At 41.4% G+C, this 20,776-nt stretch overlaps 1 protein-coding gene across 4 annotated transcripts in view; it reads right to left on the bottom strand.

The window, feature by feature from the left end:
* Window positions 1–20,776, bottom strand: part of BICD1 (BICD cargo adaptor 1) — a 185,132-nt gene that overhangs the window by 33,245 nt on the left and 131,111 nt on the right. For all 4 annotated transcript variants that reach the window (XM_063319371.1, XM_063319379.1, XM_063319388.1 and 1 more), the window contains exons 4-6: window positions 17,336–17,773; window positions 10,271–11,365; window positions 1,987–2,138 (exon numbers count right to left, since the gene is read on the bottom strand). In XM_063319371.1, the coding sequence (XP_063175441.1) occupies window positions 1,987–2,138; window positions 10,271–11,365; window positions 17,336–17,773 (1,685 nt within the window). The remainder of the gene's footprint in view (window positions 1–1,986; window positions 2,139–10,270; window positions 11,366–17,335; window positions 17,774–20,776) is intronic.

Raw genomic sequence — 20,776 nt, 5'->3', positions numbered from 1 at the left:
CCATTAGATTCCAGGGTAAGGAAGGAAAAGGAATATTTTACAACAGAAAAATCTATAGGAGCACACTGATGTGCAAGACCTTACAGTGAATGATTCTTTATAACTCTGTTCAGAAAATACTGGGCAGAACTTACAACCTCAAGGGCAGGGATATGTTCCACAGGCCACGCAGTGAGTGTTTAATCACTACTGCATGGAGTTTTCCAGCAGCAGTAGATACTTTAGGTGGGGTTTATCTCTACTAACATTAGACATTTACAAAGTGGAAATCCGTAATTTGGCTAGTCACCCAGATTCCCTCTATAGTTCATAGAAGAGAAACAGAAGCTTCATTGCATCCTACACGCAACACATCTATAAATGGCATCTACGTGAATGGCACCCTTTAAGCCTAATTGTCACAGAAAAGATGCTGCTGTCTCCCACCAGCTTTAGGATATGCCTTAAACCCAACAGAATTGGAGTGCACACTCAGGATGCCCAAATAGGGTAAAGAGCATCCAGTACACCCGTAACCTAACAGGCCCTTAAAGTAACAACTTCTAAATCTTTGCAAACTTCTTTTACCTCATAGGTTGATTTATGCTCCATGCAAGAAGCATCCTTGTTTGCTTTATGCTCCTGATGTCACTCCTCTCCTCTGGAGTTAGTAGCCTTCCAGGTAGCCTTATAGAGTTAGTACATTCGTGTATCTCCTAGAGTAATGAGCTTGCAAATAAAGATTCACACATGGATTTCTGAAACACACACACACAACTTTGCTTTCTTGAAGAAAATCTTTAGATGCCAATGAAATCAATGGAGCTACCTTTGTTCACACCACCTGCTGAGTTGGTTCTTCATTTCCATTATGGCACTACACGTACTCTTCTGACGATGAACCTATGATGAATTTGTACACAGCACCAATGTCATGGCATGTAAACGTCCCTTCTCCTTCCTTCCCACCTCTCCCAGCTGCTGCTGCCACTGTCACTGAGCAAAAAAGGACCTTAGAAGGCTGGAAGAGGTGAGACGGCACCTATGTACCGCAGGGAGCACTGGAGAGATGTTGGCATGAAGCATGAAGTCGTCTTATCACTTATGGACTAAAGCACAAGCAAGAAATCTACATTGTGTTTGACCATAAGGGGAAAAAAAAAGCCTTAATATAACAGAATAATTTCCTGAGGATACTAATTTCCTTGCTTATTTGGGAGTTAAGAATTTATTGATGAAAAGCATTGGATTTTTTTTAAAAAAGGTTATTTTTAGGTAATCTTTTAAAAAGCAGCTAAAACCAAAAGCTCTTCTGAAGAAGGTGTGGGAGAAGGAAAGATAAGAGATGATTAATTACTGTCCTGCCAGGAGGAACTATGTTACAGAAGATGAGTGAAACTTTTATCCTCTGAAGGAGAAGATAATAAATTGAATATCACAGCAGGATAAAATAAGAATTCATGCTGGAGTGGGAAATTGCAGTGGCCTCACAATTACTAGCGCTGGATTACAGCATACGCTGGTTGATGAAATAGATTTTACTAGTGTTGAGTAATAAATCTTACGATAATGAAAACATGGGATTCTGAAGATCATCATTAACCATACGATAGCTTTACATGACAGAATCACTGCATAATTCTGAATAAGAAAATCAGCCACATAAATCTACTATTTGATTTCCACTTTAAAAAGCCCTATAAATGCAAATATACTGGAGGGTGATATTGGCATTTATAACACTTTACTCAAGGTTGTATTGACATTGTTATTCTCCGGCTTTATTTTCCAAGACACGCATCTCAGTAGCACTTGAAAGCTTGCAGGTTTTGCACAGTGTGCACTCTAAGATTCATTCACCTTCATCCAGCAAACCCCTGACCTTGCAGAAAATAATTTCTGCCTCTCCTCCTAAGCACCCAACATACACGGCTAAGTCTGGGCTCGCTTAGCACACACATATTACCTTTACAGTGCTGAGGCAGGTGGTGAAACCGTTTCCCTTACCTGGTTGCAAACATTGCTCTCAAGGATGAGAAGGTTGCTGCATCTTCCTTCAAAGCCTTTAATTCATTCCGTAGTTTGGTCATGGTTTCAGTCACCATTGCTTTTTCATTTTCATATTTATTCTTCAAATTGGCTAGTGCCACTTCAGCTGTCTGAAAACACAAACAAGGATATATGGTTATGAGACACATACCTGATAACAGCTAAGGTGCCACGTTTGATTTTACTTTTGATTTCCTTCTTCATTCACACGGTAAAAGAAGTTAGACCTGAGCTTCATTGCACTTGTACTCCATGAAACCAGGAAAAGCAGTTGAAAGGACAAAGCCGATGTCAATGCACTGGGAACAACGCAACACCTTAAAAGTCCCTTCAAACCTGTGCAGCTGTACGTTGAGGACTCAGGCAAGTAAGTTACACCAGTTTAAGGAGCTGCTACCATGTCATTGGAGCTGCAGTAACAACCAGGTGTGTCCCCCGACCACGCTGCAAACGGGACGCAGGGCACGTGAGACTCAGCCTCTGTAGCCGAGGTGGGAATTAACGTGTTTCACCTCATGCTTCTTGCCAGCTGAGGCTTTCCTTGGGCGAGGTGACTGCCAGGACCTGACAGCTTGCTTTCACGTCTCAGCACGAGCAGTACCTACTGTTGGGTAAACCAGCATTATTTTGGCAGTTTTAACCACTACAGAAAAAGAACAAAAGAAAAAGCGTAAATTACAATTTTCACTTAACAGGAAAGCAAGGCTTTGTAGTCATCCTATTCCTTCATTTTTTTCTGCTCCCTCCTTTCTTTTTTCAGTTTCATCCATCAAATTTCTTTAATTTACTGCCCTACTGCTTTTAATAGTTAAATTTGTCTTATTTTTGCAAGAGTTGAACCTTCTGCTTTACCTAAGGAAGTTTAGTATCATTTGAAGTTTTCAAAATACATAGTTTTATAGAGGCTTTGTACCTACTACTGCTATGAGACATTTAAAATTGCCATTGAACAAGATGAAGAAAAAAATGTTTCCTTTTACATTTACTCAGAGGGGGTTATGGTTATTTTTTCACTTAATTTCGTGTGTAATAAGTTGCAGCGCTTCCTGTCGGCAATCAATTTCCCCTGTTGATCCTGTGGGTTCTTGAGCCGTCACCAGGGGAGAGAAGTATAGAAGAACATTAGTTTAAAGCAACCAGCAAGGGGACATAACAAAAGATGCTAGTGGCTCAACAGCTGGAAACCTATTTTAAACTCGGTTTTCTGAAATGCAATACTTTTCCCACTAACAATGCCTCTTAACAAAAGGACATATTAGCATCTCCTACTAAAAACCAACTCTATTCATTCGTGTCTGGGGAAATAGTACAGTTAGCAGCATTAAAGTAATATATTTTTTTCCAATTGTACACTCACCAATAATGTTTTCTCTACTTTCACAATAGTTTACATTGAGAAAAGAGATATTTTAAAAATCACTAGTCACCTGTCGTTTTGAATAGATAGGCTTTTCCATGCCAAATCCGAAATCACCAGCAATACACGTTAAAAAAAAATCAGCTACTTAGGGATATATTCAAATAAATGCAGCTTTTCTCAACTTGCTGACACATGCTTTGGTATAATGTACGATGCAGACAGCATCCTACACTTGGCAGCATAAAGCAGAAATTGTCAGCTTTCTATCTGTTTTCAGCCATCAGCAAAAACGTACACTCCTAAATTAACATGGAGAAGAAGGATTAACTATGTTTAATAAAACTACCTTTTGAAGGGAAATCTAGGAAATAGTGCATCAGAGGACAAATTCCTATTTAACAGATACGATTAAATCAGATTTATTTAAGAATTTTCAGGTCGCTAATGAGGCAGAAGTGATTTATGAGAGCAGAGGTAGACTCTATAGCTCAAACTGAGCTCTGCTTTGCCCCTAAGGCAGGAACTCACAAGTCTTTGCTTTGTAAGAGAAATACAGCCTCGTGTCGCTTAACCTATCATACCTGATCTTCAAATACAGAATTCATGTAAAGATTTTCCTTTGTTTAGGAATTAAAATGATTTAGATATGTGCCACCTAATGCTAGACTTTAAAAAAAATTGTTACTTTTTTTCAGCAGTGAGGTTACACGTTCCATGTAAACCAAATAATCTACACATCACTGAAACCATGCACGATGATCAGACAGATCACTGTGATCCCCATGTTTTAGTCTGGATGTCAGGATAAGTTAAATGGACAGGTAACACTACTGGATGAAAAATAACTTAGAAACATAATTTAGTTGATGAATAAAGGTAGCAGAGGAAGTACTGTGTCAAATCTTCAAACTTCTTTTTTTTTTTCCTCCTATTACAGTTTTCCATAAAACAACATACAGAAAATGAAGCATAAATTGTAAAACCTGTTGGAGGTGCCTGGGGGCTCTCCACACAACAGATAAGCTTTTGAACACAGCCCTTTGCAGGCCGTCGAAGGTCTCCCTTCTGAAAGTCTCATAAGCGAAGAACAAATGGGCACAAGTGCTCCACGAGAGAAGAAAATAAAACGAACAAAAATGTGTTTTTAATAGGCAAGAGAAACAAGGGGGAAGCAAGCAAGGGTAGCTTCTTTTGGAAACCTGCAGCCAGGTCCAGCAGAGCATCGCTTTAGCGTGAGGCTCAAGAGGTCCTTGTAAGAGCTGGTGGGCGCCCAACTGTGCGGATGGTCAGGTTACCTACAGCTCATCGGTTTGGGACCTGGATGCTGACTGAAGCCGATTGCTGTCAGACTCCTCGGCTCTCAGGATGACATTTCACAATGCAGCCAAGTTAATCTATATTGGCTAGCTGCCACCAAAAGAATAATTACCCTCCCTCTCCCCATCCTTACCCTTTACAGATTGGGTGTTTTTCTCCTGTGCTTGCTGTGAGCCAGTTTGGGGAGCCCAAAGAGGCAGAAAACTCACCTGAAGCACCCTAAAACTAGAATATGCGATGGGGAGAGGGGCTGAGGGGAGAAGGGGAACTCAGACTCCCTCTCTCAGAGGTAGCTATGTGTCGGGTCACCTCAGATGTACTGCCAGACTGCGCCAAGAGTAACACGGACAAAATGAGCTGAAGCCATAGCTTCATGTTACTCTTCCTCCAGCAGCACCTCTAGTCTAAATTATTTCAGCCAACCTCCAAAATTGTGCCCATTGAACCACATACGTGTGGTTGTGCCTGAACCCAGTTCTGTGGGATAATCCATACTTTAAAGGCCTGATGTGAACGGTGTGCTCAGAGAGTGCTCTGAAAGGACGGATGGGGCAACATCTCCAAGTAGTGGGTGCCAGAAGAAAGCAGACACCCAGGACCTGGCTTTGTTTTTAACAGCTCTTTCTGAAGCATTTGATTTTTTAGCTGTGGTTCACTACAAAATGTGTCAGAGAAACTAGAGAATGTCACATAAAAATGCAACCTCTGAGCAACACACACGGAAATGGGGAGCACAAGAAAAAGATGAGAAATGCAGAAAAATGTCTGAATGCTCTTCAGTGAAGCAGATAATGCAATCAGAAAGGAGAGGGGCTAATGACACTCCTGTCAGGAGACCAGTCGTGCTGAAGAACTGGGCAAAGGAACCACCCAGCCATGCAGCAAGCCACCTGTAGACGCAGGATTAACGGCTCACAGATCGTGTAGCGTTTGCTGTGCAGAAGAAGTCACCTGGAGCTGACAGTAAGGCCGTGAGGGAGCAGAGAGCTCCAACTGCCAGACTCCTGCAGAGTGTGGAAACACTATGCAGGAAGAGAGAGCAGAGGCATGCAGAGCTCAGCCCCCCCATCCCCAAAATCCAGCCTGAGGTGGGCACACACCTGAGCCCCAGGAACCAAGGCAATGCCAGAATTAACAATGACCATTCCATCCTTCTCCTTATCCTTACTGAAGAGATGTTTGCCCAAGCCCAGCTGCGTAAAGGCTGCCACTTTAATCCTGAAATCTGTGAACAAACCTCATTTTCTCTATACAGATTTCACATCCCAAGAAGACTTTGTATCTCATTTACCTTACACTAAGATTGTGATAAGCAAACCAAGTTAAAAAATTGTTGCTGAGAGAATATTAAGTCCTACAGTGGTATTTTTTCACACAAGAAAGCCAAACTGCTTTCACACAAGAAAGCCTGTCGTTTTAGAGCAGAAATCGTACACGCTGCTAGATCTTTCCATGCAGCATTCTCTCTATATAACATCAGGGCTTTTGTTTCTAGATTAGGTACCATATATCTGGAGTTATCCAGCTATTTTTATTGAAGGACTTTTATGGCTATCTCAGTTATGGGAGCTGGAGACACCACAGTTACTGCCTACAGAGATGTGAAGGTCTTGCTGACTCAACTCCTTCCCATCGAACCATTTACCTATGAGAACAACCAATCATTTTTCAATCAGAACCTCAGGATATTAAATTCCCCTCATAGGCAGCTTTGCTTTCTGAATCTTACTAGAAATCAAAATAAAAACTATTATTGAACTGGTCCTAAAAGTTATTATACCATTAATTTGATATTACTTCACAAATTTATGCTACTTGTTAATGCTAGTGCTACTTGGGCTTGCTCCACAAAACTGGTGCTGACATAGTAATTACGGCTACGAATAAATGGATACATAAATCAAGACAAACTAAGCAAGCAAGCTAGCAAGACATATGTGCCTTGCTCTCTTGAGCAATTGATTCAATAATCTGTTTTCCTGGGCTTAGGTCTGCAACTTCTTATAGCAAATCTTGCCCTTTGTTTTTTTGTATTACAGAGTTTTGTGTAGTCTGCTTGCAGCCTCACCTAATGTTTAATGATTATTTGAAAATATTACCAAAGAAAATATAGCTAGGTTAAAAAGAAATATCATCAGATACTCCCAAATGCATTAAACTAGGCAACACCTTGTCATGTTCAAAGATTAATTTATTGTATGCTGTTAACGATTTAAAACTGGACTGCTGGAGCTCCAGGCCCACTGTGGCAGGAGGAGACAGAAACAGAGATTCCTTTGGGGCTCTGCAGTCAGGTAAGTCACTGTGAAGAGAAGTGAACACAATTCAAGTCTGGAAGTGAAAACTCTGCTTATTTTCTCTTCTGATGAGCCATTTGCCCCTGCGTACCTGGATAATAGAGGACGTCAGTGCACTGTGGCAAAGGGTATTGCCAGGAAAACTCTACAATTCTGGTTTTAATCTGATGTTGCAGTGCTTCTGGTGGTCACTAGATAGCACTCGTGCTTCCCTGGTTAACGGTCTGACTTCACTACTGAAATACAGCCCCAAATACCAGACCCGGGGGCCGGCTGCTGCTCTTCCCCTCTGGATCTGAATGGCCAGATTCTCTAGGAAAGCCAGGTCTTTGCCGTTTTTACAATGCATATAGAATCACAGAATGGTTTGGGATGGAAGAGACCTTTAAATGCCATCTAGTCCAACCCCCCTGCCATGAGCAGAGACATCTTCAACTAGATCAGGTTGCTCAGAGCCCCATTCAACCTGACCTTGAATGTTTCCAGGGTTGGGGCATCTACCATCTCTCTGGGCAACCTGGTCCAGTGTTTCACCACCCTCATTGTAAAAAAATTTCTTCGTTATACCTAGTCTAAATCTACCTTCTTTTAGTTCAAAACCATTACCCCTTGTCCTATCGCAACAGGCCCTGCTAAAACGTTTGTCCCCATTTGGTTGTCCTCATCTTGGTTTCCCATATAACCCCAACCAAAAAAAAAAAGCTTCACCTAAAGTGTCTCTGTTTGTAGTGCTGAGAAATACAGGGGGGTTGTAACAGCATTGCGACAAAGCACAATGAGCTGTGATGTGACCCCTCTGGAGGCTGAGGAGGCGCCTGGGCATCCAGCCCCCCACCGGCTGCAGGCTTCCCTCTCGCAGGGGCTGCCACGGCTCTTCCCTGCTACCTTGGGCACCAGCAGTGTCTCCCGTACTACATAAGGGATGGAAAGGCATAATTTCATATTAACATCCGCTTCATTAGGGCTTGAGGAAGGTTTTAACAAACCAAAATTCTGGAGCACGTGTGAGAAACTGAACCAGATGTCCTCTGCAGGGTCATCTAAACTGAAACACACAAGGGAAAAATACCCTCAGCCTATTGCTGCTTAAAAACTTACTATTTTGGAGGGGAAGAACTCAAGGGGATGAATCTTGACTGCTGTTTTTTGAACATGAGATGTGCTTTGGGTCCTGGGAAACACACATTACTTGAGGTTGGAAGTACTGCTAGCGCGTAATAAAACTCCCCCGCCCCTGTAACTTTAAATCTCTCCTTTTATATTATTATGTCTTTTAACTTGAAAGTTTGAGGGTTCTTGATATTAGGTTTGCATGAACAGTATTGCAAGATTCTATACCCAGTTGTACAGTTACCAATAGCTATGCTGCTATCCAATAAATAAATAAAAGTTTAATTAACAGCACCTCCTTACTCAGCAAATCTATCTCTCCCATTTCAGTGAGCACCCTGTAGGATGATGCTTTATTTCTGACAGCAATAAAAGAGCAAGACTGAGCCAGATTCTCTGGTAGTATCAAAAAATAAATGATAGCTCTATGCTAATGGAAAAAATCTTTAATTTGGAATCTAAACACGTAGACCTCAATTGCATCTTAGTTACATTTTAACTACACGGAAAATCCACATATAATTGCTCAGAGCTATTATTGCTTAGCTAGAGATGGTATTTAATTACTTGAATTAATATTTAACGTGTGTTGTATTGGGGAGGGGGGGTGGAAATGCTGTAACAGACTCAATGTATATTGAAATATTGCTGCAATTTAAAAATCCCCAGTACTCTAGAAATGCAGTTACAGATCCAACAATCAATTCAACTTGAAACTGTAACTTCAGACCATTTGACTATTGGGAATTTTAACACAGAAAACCCATCGCTGTCACCAGCTAATAGCATCCCGTGCTGTTAACCAGGATTCACGCCCCCATGTGGGGATGGCTGCACGGTTTTCAGAGGAGAAAAGTCCCAGGCAATCTGGAACAATGACTCTGCCACTGCAGCAACTTGCATTCAGACTTCATTCTGGACATAAGGAGACGCACCGAAGGAAACAAAACTATTTGCATGCTTAAATTTAACTTTTTGAAGTGTTTGCAGACCTGGGATCTAATAGATACAAAGGGCTTGGGAGGATATACTATGCCAGAAAAAATGAAAAACACACCATTACATGTTCCTCTTTTGGCATTTGATATGAAATGCAGTAATTCTCAGTTTATTTGCATTGGTGAAACATCAAAAATAAAGTGGTATGATGAGTCGATTTTTTTAGCTGTGAGAATTTTCAAAATAATAATTTGAGATTTTTTATTCTCTTAAAATATAACTTTATAATTAATCCTTCTCAAAATAAAAAATTGCAGTTACTGTTTCAAGTCATCTTTATCATGTAGTGATGTCCTTTTTCTTAAAAAAAAAAAAGAAAACCTTGTTTGTATTTCTTAAAGGATGTAAAACGTCACAATGGCAGGAGAAATTATTTCTGACTAAAAAGAAAAATTATTTTAAAAATTTCCAACCACCTGTATGTAACAAAAATAACTCAGCATTTCACCTATCAAAGAAATGCCCAGCTTCTGTCCATCCCAAAGATGCTAGTCCCGCTCTTACGCCTGTCATTCTCTTCCTGAGGCACGCTTTGGCTTTTGCGGCATTTATTTTTAATCCCCTAAAATCTGCTGGGGGACATTCAAGTTTTGCAGCCTGCGGAGCGTTACCAAGAGCCAAGAAGAACGTAATGGGTTGCTGGGGACCATTTGCTCCACTAAATCCCACCAGGGGGGCCACGCGCAGCTGCTGAGGTGCTGGCCCAGGTGGTCTCCCCTAAGCTTGCCTTCCCCATTGCTCCCGTCGGTACCTGCCCTGACGAGGGGCCAGCACGCCCCTGAGAGCCTCTCCATGCACACTCCGGTGTGTTTTCCGATGTTGGAAACATTTTCATTTCACAAGAATAATAGGACCATGCCCGTGCATCAGGCTGGGTGGTAGGTGATGCCTCCCCGCCCCTCTGCTTTTCTCTCGCCCCACAGGAAAGGCTCTTCTGCCTGTGCCCTTGCTGAATGCTGGGTGCTAGGCAAAAGCAGAGCTTAAAAGCTTGAAGAGGAGGGAAGGAGGGAGGGAAGAAAGGTCTGCCCTCACCATGATTGAGTGAGAGGCTAAATAACCTGTGAGTAAAATGTCTGCTCCAAAATACTCCTGGGAAAGCTTCTAAGTGACCTGTATAAATAACAGACATTCCCGACTGACTGCTTTATTAGCATCTTACCTGCTTGTTGGCTTTCAGCACTGCTCTCAGCGTCGCAATCTGCTCCCGCTTCGTACTCAGGAGTGATTTCAGTTTCAGTATCTCTTCCATTAAGGCCTCCTTGTCTTTATCAATCATGGGCGCCAGCTCCCGAGCTGCAGCACGCTGGCGCGACAGCTGCAGTGACCGATCGACAGCCTTCTGCAAGTGCTTGATTTGGTCCCTTATTATGGCATTGAGGTTGTAGATGTTCATCGGCTCTTTGCGGATGTCACTGGTATCGGAGACGGGGGAGGAAGGAGGGGCTGTGATGACAGGAGAAATGGTAGGTGTTTTCGTCGGGCTCTGTTCCTTGCCAGGCTCTGTGGCCTCTTTTGTCACCTGCTCGGTCGGGGTCCTGGCTTCTACGGGTGACGCCACCCCTCTTCTGGCAAGCCGCGGGGAAAGAAGACCTCGAGGGTCATCTGGTCCTTTCAGGCTCCCGCTGCGGGTGACTCTGCTTTGCCTGTAATAGTCCAACATGACCCTGTTTGGTGTCTCGTTGTTGCACAGGCAGACGTGATGGTAGAGCTGAGCCAGCTCCTCGCTAAACGTCACCAGTTCATCCTGGGCGGTGTTGAGGGTATTATGGTTTTCATTTGCTATGCTTGTCATCCTTTGCAATTCCTTTTCCATGTGGACCATTTTTTCCTGGCTTTCCTTGGTTGACTTCTCCAGGTTTGTCACCTGTTCGTCATACGTCTGGATTCTGCTCTCATACTTGGCCTTCTCTTCAGTGTAGTTTTCCACATAGTTATTATATTTCTCCTTTAAGGCTTTGATTTCTGCTTTAAGGTCTATCACCTCAGTAACAGCTACTTTGTATTTACATTCTAGGATCTCCAAACCATTGATGTCCACTTCATAGTCATGTGCTTCCTCGCTGGGGTCTCGGCCCTTCTCACAGTCAAGCTCAGCTTTCAGCTCCTTGTTGCTCTGCAGCCCCCTCATGGCATTCACGTGCTCCGTGAGCCTGTGGACTCGCTCGTGTTGCTCGGTCAGGGCTCCCTTGGTGTGCTCCAGCTGCGTTTGAGACTCCTGCAGGTTGGCTAGGAGAATGGCCTTCTCTCTTTCCACCTGCAACAGAGTCAAAGTAAGAAATCCAGAATCTCGACCTACCTGTGCTGAGCACTAAACTCTGCCATCACATTCATCTCTTCTACTCTTCCACTCTCCATACACAACTTGAAGGTTTCAAAGAGATTTTAGCCATATATCCCTAAACCATAAAACTAAGTCAGAGAAAGGTACGTATAATTTGTACAGGGCTATGTAGTCCCAGCCTCTGTTACAATCTGCAATATCACTAGGTCACGACCTTACGCGTTGCCCACTGAAGAACTACTTAGTGCCCAAGCACTGAATGCCTGGTCAGCTAGAGTGATGAGAATGAATTTACTACGACGCATGTTCCACAAATTTTAATAGGCATGAGCTGCACCACTGCCAACTACCAGTCAACTATAAGCCTTTCCACTGGTACATACACATTTCTCAGTGGAGTTTGAATTTACATTCCCTGTGAAGAGCTCTACCAATCCTTCACAATATTTATTTATATCTTTGGACTGTTGCAAACTTTCATTAAGACTTGATTACTGAATGCGACTACAGTAAACAAATGGCTGCGTGTATTTCCACAGATTAGATTAAATAACCCGCCGTGTGGGAATAAACAGAGATCAGGAGACTGTGCACATGCAACTCCCCGGACTTAACTATAAGCAAAATCCAACCTTTTAAGTACAAGGCAGAAAAAGCAGGATTTGTGGTATAACTAACAAAGTACTGGTTCTGACCTAGTGAGCTCCTTTCTGAGTATCTACAGAGAAATGTGGATGTTGAACAGCAGAAGAGGTCATGGAGGAGGACTCTAGAAGTCTTAATGCACAGCATCTTAAAGCAAGTGAACACGAAAAACCAAAGTTTGATCTGCTCAGGTATTTGCTATTCATGATAACACCCCTGAAAGACTCCCATTTCAAGTTTTAAGTGTAATGCTCCAACTTTTTTATCTATGCCTTTGTCCTGTTCCGGGTTGTGAATTGGGAATCAGAGGAAGGTACAAGGACTTGCTTCCACAGCTTTTTCCAACAGGATCCTGAGCCTACCGGGTTTTCTGCTCTTTCTCTCCCACTGTTGCAGTATTTCAGCCCTGCATTTACACGTGCAGTGAAAATAGCCCGCTCCACGTTTCCTTTATGAGCGGGTAAATTACTAATTCTGAGAATTCAAAGCTATCCGTTCTGAAAAACCCTTTAAAAAGTATTTCCTTCCCTATCAGCATCCCGGCAGGCAGTATTTGGAAGAGAGTCAAATCAGCCACGATGCATCTTACTGAAGGAAAAGAAAAGCCTTTTAGAGACTGAGGGTATTAATGCCATCTCACAAAATGCTCCAAGCAGCGCTTCAGACTTTTGAGCAGTGGCTGCTGCTCAGAAGTATTAAGGCACTAAAGCATGTGATGATCCCCTGGTTTTACAGACAGGCTTTCAAAACATGGCCTCTATTAGAACCTGCAATCAATTGCAGGCAGAAACTGTAAGAATAAAAATAGAAGCCATGTTAAAAACACCTTTAAAAAAAAAATCAGCCTAGTTTTCTTGTGTACAGGTGACTGATGGCTTAACAATTAAAAAAACAGGGCCAAACCTCATCATTATTTTATGATCCAGGAAGAGCCTGTCTCCTTAGATACAGGGTGCTCCACTTTAGGCACCACATAGCCTGTGCTGTAATGCAGAAGAGGACAGCCACGTACTACGAGTATATTGGTACCTTTCTCCATTTGACGCTGTTTCCCCATTGCTGCCTCAGTCTCCGCCTGCCGCCCCCGTTGCTGCTCACCCCCCCTGTGTCAGCCTTTCTCAACCCTTGTTGAGAAAATCCCAAACAGAACAACCTTCCCCTTTGCCAAGAGCATCTTCTTAAAAGGTGGCCGCTCTCCACAGATTTCTTGGTCAGACCCGTCCTGGGGAGTCTCAGAGAGCTCCCCAGCAAAAGCCTCCTCTCTAGCCCTCCGTTTGTTTTTTTTTTCCCATGGAGCAGTCTGCCCCACGTCTGCTCTCCCCAGAAACTTTCAGTTGAACTCCAGTTGTTACCACCTTGTACAGCAGGCTTAGGTGTTAATTGCGTTACCCTCATCAGATAATGAAGGTTTTTATTCCTTCAGGCTGGTACGGTGAGCTACACACCTGCATGAAAATCTGAGTTTTGGTTAATTTAAAGGACCACCTCACCTTATGGCGAGGAGTCATATGGATAATAAAGATCCATACATTACATACCAAAGGCAGTTGTCTTTTTAAGGTATATGGCCCCACTGTGGGTATATTCACATGAAGTAGGCAATTAACTGTTAATCGCACTAGCATAAAAATAAATATAGAGCTTACAGCCAGAGAGCCCTTCCTTTGAGAAAACAAGTTGGTGTTAAAGCAGTACGGTATTTCAGTGTGTGCCGAAATTAATCAGACAGAATTGATCCTGACAGATTACTGATCTCAGCCATCATACTCTATCATGAAGAAAAACTGTAACAGAGATAATTGGGATCTTTATGATCATTTCTCTTCTGAACACAAATGTGTTCTGGAAACAAATACTTCCTTCAAAGAGATAGGATTTTTTTTTCCAGAGAAAACATGCAACTTTTAAAACCCACATACCAACTTGGACAGTAGGTGAAATGAAATACATAGATCTACTAAATTTTACTCATTTTAGTCCAGTAATTATGGATTAAGTTAATCCAATGCTGTTAAAATTATAAATACATGCTTCTACTTCCATGGAAAAAAAAACCCAAAGCTCCAACTCAGCCCTGAGCACACCTTCTGAATATTAATGGCTCTGCTGTTTCCAAGTTTGGTAATTATATTTTTTGTTCCAGACAACACTATACTCTCATTTCCACCCACAGCAAACTTTTGGGAATTGCAGTTATTTTTAAGTCCAGTTGGTGGGGTTTTTTTGACATTGAAATTAGTAGCTGCAGTAAGGATGTTTATCAACTTGAAATTAAAATAAAAGCATTTCAAAAGTCGCTGTACCTAGTTTGCAATGCATCCTTCCCTTCAAAGATTTCAGTTTGAGGCAATTTCATTCCCAATTTGCTCTATAGTTTGCAACTATGGAAACCAATTTTAGGATTGCTATTTATCCTTTTTTTTTAAAAAAAAATAAAAATATCAGAATATCAGTGAAAAATTCCTAGTGGAGACTGGAACAAATCAACTGGACAACTCAGTTCAAGAACCCTGAACCTCAGCTGTTGATATCCTCTGATCTTTGTCAGAGAGTACCAGGCAGCTGGAGAAGACAGTCAGAAATTGGGCTGCATGACTTTTTTTTTTTTTCTTTTTTTTTTAAAGAGAACTTATTCTAATTTTTCCAAATATGATGTTGGCCTCAGGAATAGGAAAAGGATTGCCACCAAAGGAAGAGTGTCCTGGGCTTTAAAGATGAGATGGAGAATTCTTCCCGCTGGACAACAAACATGAAGGAAGAGCAGAAAGCCTTGAGCTTTTCTGAGAAAATCTTGGAATGTAAGAATTTTCAGCAAGACTTTTGTTACCTAGCAGGTTTTTGAAGATGGAAAGGGAACGATTACAATTAAATCTCTCCTAAGGACCAGCACAGATCATGGAGCAGCAGCATCCTAAAGCTGCAGAAGGAATTACACCTGTCATACTAGCTGTTTTAGTGAAGGCTTCTTTTTGACACTGAGGAGTGAAAAAATTTGTCACACATGTACAAAATGGCAAATCTGAAGCTTGCTTCTCTCAAAAAAGGAGCCTGTTATCCTATAGACATAAAAATAGTTCCCAAGAGAGAGTCAGTTCCTTCAGCAACTCTGCCATAGTACATACAGCCTCTTCAGAAAAAACAAGAGGAACGCATACCAAATATTGAGATATGGCTGAATGAACACCACACTGTGGAGGAGAAAAGAAATCCAATTTTGATGAAGAATTACCTTTTGTCAGCTTGAACCTGATTAAGTCTCCCAACCACTCCGAGGAAATTTTGGAGGTTTTTTCCCATTTAATTTGTGTGACCCAAGGTGAGCTGATGCAACTCAGCAGAGAAGATGAGAACTTTAAAAAAAGTACGCCTCAGCAATTTGCATTAAGTCTTTTCAGTATCTAAAGAAACCAGGTTTCCAGCTGGCTCTAGTTTTTCTTTTTAAACCTTAAACCTTTGAATATGATTAGAACACTGAGCAATGGTGGCGGCTATTGGTGTGAGGGTGGTAGGGCCGGGCAAAGCCATTCTGACTGAAAAATGGTTATATTTATTTTCTAGGGTCCTCCTAGGGTCCTACAGGACCCTCAACAGTTTGTGGCTAGTGGCCTTCAGACTATTTAACTATTTAACTAATATTAACTATTAACTATTAAACTATGACTGTTTAAGAAGTGTAAAATAAATAATTAATGTTAAAGTCAGAGACCATCAAAACATTTGCAGTATCTTGGAAGTAGAAGTCTGATGATTTATCAAGCTCGATATTTAATTTAATAAAATCAAGACAAAACATACTCAAACAATCTTGTTTCTTCATTTCCAAACAGCTTTCATTCCAAATTTATATTCCATAAACTTAATTGTAAACTATGGTTGAAAATGCTTACACCGTATTTTAAAATGTGATCATTTCAAAGCCTGTCTTCTGAAGCTGTTTTTTTTTTTCATTTTTAAAATTATATTTCTGAATGAAATCAAAAGTTGCATGTAATATATACGTGCATGTATTATATACATAAATGTATACGTACATATACATGCATATTTTTATATATACATATATACACAAACTACACTGTTTACATTTTTAATACTGGAAAAATTTCTGATACAATTTTTCACAGAAATAAAATTCCTAATTTCAAGCTTTCCCACTTCAATTATGTATGTCTTGCATCAACGTTATTTGTGCAAAGCACTAGATGTCATCAGTGCTTGCCATGTCACAGCTTAGATCAAAACTTCCCACGGTGAGTTTGGCAATGAAGTAAATAAAACAATTAACTCTTCAGCAAATATAGGACACGTCACATAGGGATTTATTGTTCTCTAGCAAGCACCGAGAACTGGGTTTGCTCTACTTTACTTTACTTCCAAATCGCCTTTTACTTTTTAAGCAGTAAAGGATTTACATTTACCCTCTTTAGAAGAGGCACTTTTTGGAAGCCGGCAGCCAGAAAATGCTGGATGTTTCCTTGATGGTGCCAAAACTTTGAAAAGCGCTTGAAAAAGCTCTTGTGACAGAGAAGATGCTCAACAGCTTGGGCAGCGGGACCCTTTCTCTGCGTGGCACTGTGCGCCTTTCTAAGGTGATGTCAGCATCGGGGCTGGCAGCTTGCGCTTTTATCTGGCTTGCTTCCCAGGCTCCTATTCTGGTCATGCCTGGGCTGGTCTTGGATGAATGGCGCACAAATGCTCACTGTACGGTCCCCAAGGCACCCCCTGCAGCCTGCGCATCCGCTGGGACTGCCAGGCTGGACAAGGGCGCTCTGTGACATCTCACACGCCACATGCTCTCCGAGCGCACAGTTATTAAGAGGAGCGCTCCTCTCCTTTTGTTCGCTCTTGATGGTATGCCAAATCTTGGTCAAACTGAATGTAACGGCAAAAACTCCCTCTAAGTTACAGAGGAGCATAATCAAGTCTGTCTGTATTTTAGTGGGGGTTTTCCAGATAGCTTTGGTCATGCTGAAGAGTATTTTATTCAACTTGCAATCTCAGGGACATTTCCCATCATCAAACCAGGAAAAAAAGAATGTAGCCATCCGCAACTGCAGCGACTAGGTCCCTTCCTCCCCTTCCCACTAAACATCTGCTCAGATCACACTGACTTTTCACAGAGAGATACTCTGTTTTCCAGGGGTATTTCTAGCAAACTCTGGACATGAAGAAAGCAGAAGTCTGAGAACAGGACGTATGTGGTCAAGAACATCACTGGGGAAAATCCTTGCAGAAGCTGGTTCTAGGGTACATAGGACGTGTGTCTACACACATCAGAAGATTAAATTCAGCTCTTACCTGCATGAGTTGCTGCTTCAGTTTCTGTATTTCAGATATGTTGAGCTCACTGAAGAGGTCAGAGACGGGGTGCAAAGATTCTCCTTTCCTACCCGTTGGAGTTCGGTAGTCACCGTTGAGTTTCACGAGAGGCCCGTGGATATGTCCGTTCATTTTGTCGTCATTGTTGGGCTCGCCCCCGTCCTCTGCAAACTTCAATCCATCTACTGATATATTAATATGGTTATTATACATACTATCATTGAGGTTGATATACTGGGAGAGTTCCTTCCTCAGATTGTTCTTTTGCTCTCTTTCATTTTTTAAAGTTTCCAGAGCTTCTTCCAGCTGATGCTCAGCAATCTCCTTCAACCGGATGGCATCTTCCAGCTGACTATTAAGCAACACTGTCTCCTCCTCAAATCGTTTAATCTCATGCTTTAAGCCTTCATATTCAACCTGAATTAGACAAGACAAAGAACATTCATAATACTAAAACTTGAGTCATGAAAACCTGCCATTTATCAGCCTTATTGAAATAGGTGTTAGAGAAAATATAGTTCGAAATACCAGACATTGCCTGCAGCTGCAAAGAACTGGCTGCACAGAAAATGCAAGTGGAGCTTTCCCTGTTCAATACTCCACTGCTCACTTTTTCAGCATGTGAGAATCAAAAAATATAACACCTTTTTCTGAGTAACTTCTGCCAATAAACAATGTATTTCATGGAAAGAAGGCTGCTTTGTAGCAGATATCCTGGTAACCACAGATTTGTTATGAATTGCCATAAACAATTTTGGTATGTCATGGCATGTATAGATCTCAGGTTAAAATAGTCTCATATATTAATTACAAGTATTCTGAAGATGACTTCTTATCTAATTTCGTACCAGATATAATGTCACTCAGGCACGGATGCTCTAAAGTATGTGGTGACCTAGTAGTGTTCAAGTACAAAAACTGTAGAAGAGCCTCAACTCTCTTCTCGCTGTGTCACAGAACCCTCTCCAGTGTGCAAGCAGCATTTGATTTTAAAAATTAACCAGCGAACTATTCATACGACCAGCTTAAACTCTAAAATGCCCCAAATGGTTAGAGATTTTTAAACTACCAGACAAATGTAGGAAACAGCGTATCCAGCCACACAATCCTTGAACCGTGTGTTGGGGATGCCGCTTTGGAGCACTCGGCAACCTGTTGCTGTGACAGCGCTGCCTGAAGTGCTTCCCCCAGCGACCTGGGGCAGCCTCACCAGGCTTGGAGGGACTCGCCGGTCTTTCTCCTTCTCAGAGGGCAGGTTCCCCGCCCCACACCTTGGTGCAGTATTTTATCAAGGTATTCTTCGGCAGCGTGGGCTGAGGGAAAACAACTGCCGCTTCTCTCTTCATTAAAAGGCAGCTCCTACGTTTATTCAGCCCTTTCTATTGTACCTAACAAGAAGCAAAGCCAAGGTAAATCCAATCTAGCTCAAAGGCAGTTGCTCAGCAATATCTAGATGGCACAGCCGATCCTCACTGCAGAACGCCCCCCCTTGCTGGTCCTCCTCATCCTCCTCCTTCACACTGTTGGAAAATCCCACAGCAATCAAAAGGAAGACCTTTGTTTGTAAAGGTCCTTCTTCATGCTTGACTCCTGGTAAAAACAATCATGCTTTGATTTTTAATTTCATTCTAATCATGTAACTCATCCACCTTTTCATTTCCAAATGCAAAAAAATCCCAGTATTGGGTGAAATAATTTAATAGTTTGGTGAAAGAGGAAGAGAAATACTGAATTTTCATGCTTCCATAAAAAAAGTTTTTTTCAGTTGAGGCTTTTCTCATTCATATGCATTAGTATGCTTTATTATCTGCAATTTGAAGGCATTGTCTAGAACATTTTTTATTTTACATATATATATTTAAACAAACTATAGTAAGGTTTTAATGAAAATAAACAGAAACATCAACCATTCCTATTGGAGTAGAATATTTATCAATCTGTCAAAAGTCTTGTACTTAAGTAACTTTGGAAAGGCAAACTTAAAAACCAACGCACTAATCTTCAAACCCAGAGAATGGAAACATTCCAAACAACAAAGAAAGTTCCACAGTCATATTGGAAAATGTTAAATAGAAAAGGAAAATCTGTGATATTTTGAAATCTACGTTTAGGAATTTGATATCTTTCCTGACTGGAGAGAGATGTCCATCTGAAAAATTATTAAATCCCATCAAGTAGCTATGTTTATAACTTAAGGACATGGAAAAAGAAACCTTTTAAAATTTTAAATCCATATGAAAACCAGAGCTCTATATTACCTATATGGTTACCATCTCATGAATTCTTGCTTGCAACAGCTACAAAAAAGCCCAACCCATATAATGACAGTTTAGCACTAAGACTTGTAACATACGGTTTTTTAAATTTAAGGATTAAAGTACAAAATGCTCTTGAAATTTTATCTTGTAGATCAAAGCTATTTTAGGAATCACAAGCGTATGGATATGTGATGCAAAAAGACTGATTTTTAAAGCCATTCAAAATGTGGCAATGCTTTTTCTCTCCAATGGCTACTGGCATTGGGTTTCATTAAGAATGAAATATTATGACAAATATAAACATTTGCAAAAGGATTTTCTTCTGGGGGAAACTAGGAGAGTCTATAAAGGGGTTTTTAATTTTCTGATAGTGTGAAAATGCCTCCTATGAGGTTGGTGAGGGAAAAATCCATGCCTCAAAGGGGGAATTTGCTGTCTTGGTAAATAACTCTGACACAAAGATGATCTACCATAAATTCAGTTTCAGGAGTGTGAAAGTCTGGGTATCTTCATAAATAAGAAAACGATGTACCCATTTCTATTACCCGCGTATTCCCTGCGGCACGGCTCTGTTGTTTTAAATGTTTCAATTGCATCTGTGCTGGAGTGGTAAAATAATAGTAAAAGAAAGCTGAAATAGTACTGCATATTCCTGCAGGAATAAGGCATCTTTCTTACCGAGCTGCCGTTAGAGACTGTGACAGTCTTGGCTGTTTGATAAAAGCCCTGACTGAACCAGGCAGCAAGTTAGGACACAAACCAGGGGCTGCAACGCAGCGCTGTTATCATCTGCTACCAGTTAAGGCAATGGTGTTACGGAGTGCCACGTTATGCTGGTCTGGACAGTGTCTACAAGGCAGAAAGCGTTACATCATCCAACTTGGATACTTAAAATATTGATCACGGCAAGTTAACTCTTCTGACGTGAGAACAAACCTCCTTTGTTCAATTTAACGGACAACTGGGTTCCTGATTGCCTCCTCAGCGGTGTATATATATCCAGCAGCAAAGGAATCTGTGCTTTTGTAAGGGGGGTAGAACAGACCCCACGCCCGCTTACATCTGGATGCAATGGGGCTGTTGTTTATAGTGGTTCCTCGGGGCGGATTCTGCACTGCCGTGAGAATTACAGCATGTTGGTTTGCCATCAGCTACAAACTAC

This window comes from Chroicocephalus ridibundus, chromosome 1, assembly GCF_963924245.1.
Source record: "Chroicocephalus ridibundus chromosome 1, bChrRid1.1, whole genome shotgun sequence".
Classification (NCBI taxonomy): Eukaryota; Metazoa; Chordata; class Aves; order Charadriiformes; family Laridae; genus Chroicocephalus; species Chroicocephalus ridibundus.
This window is presented reverse-complemented; position numbering and strand designations above follow the sequence as displayed.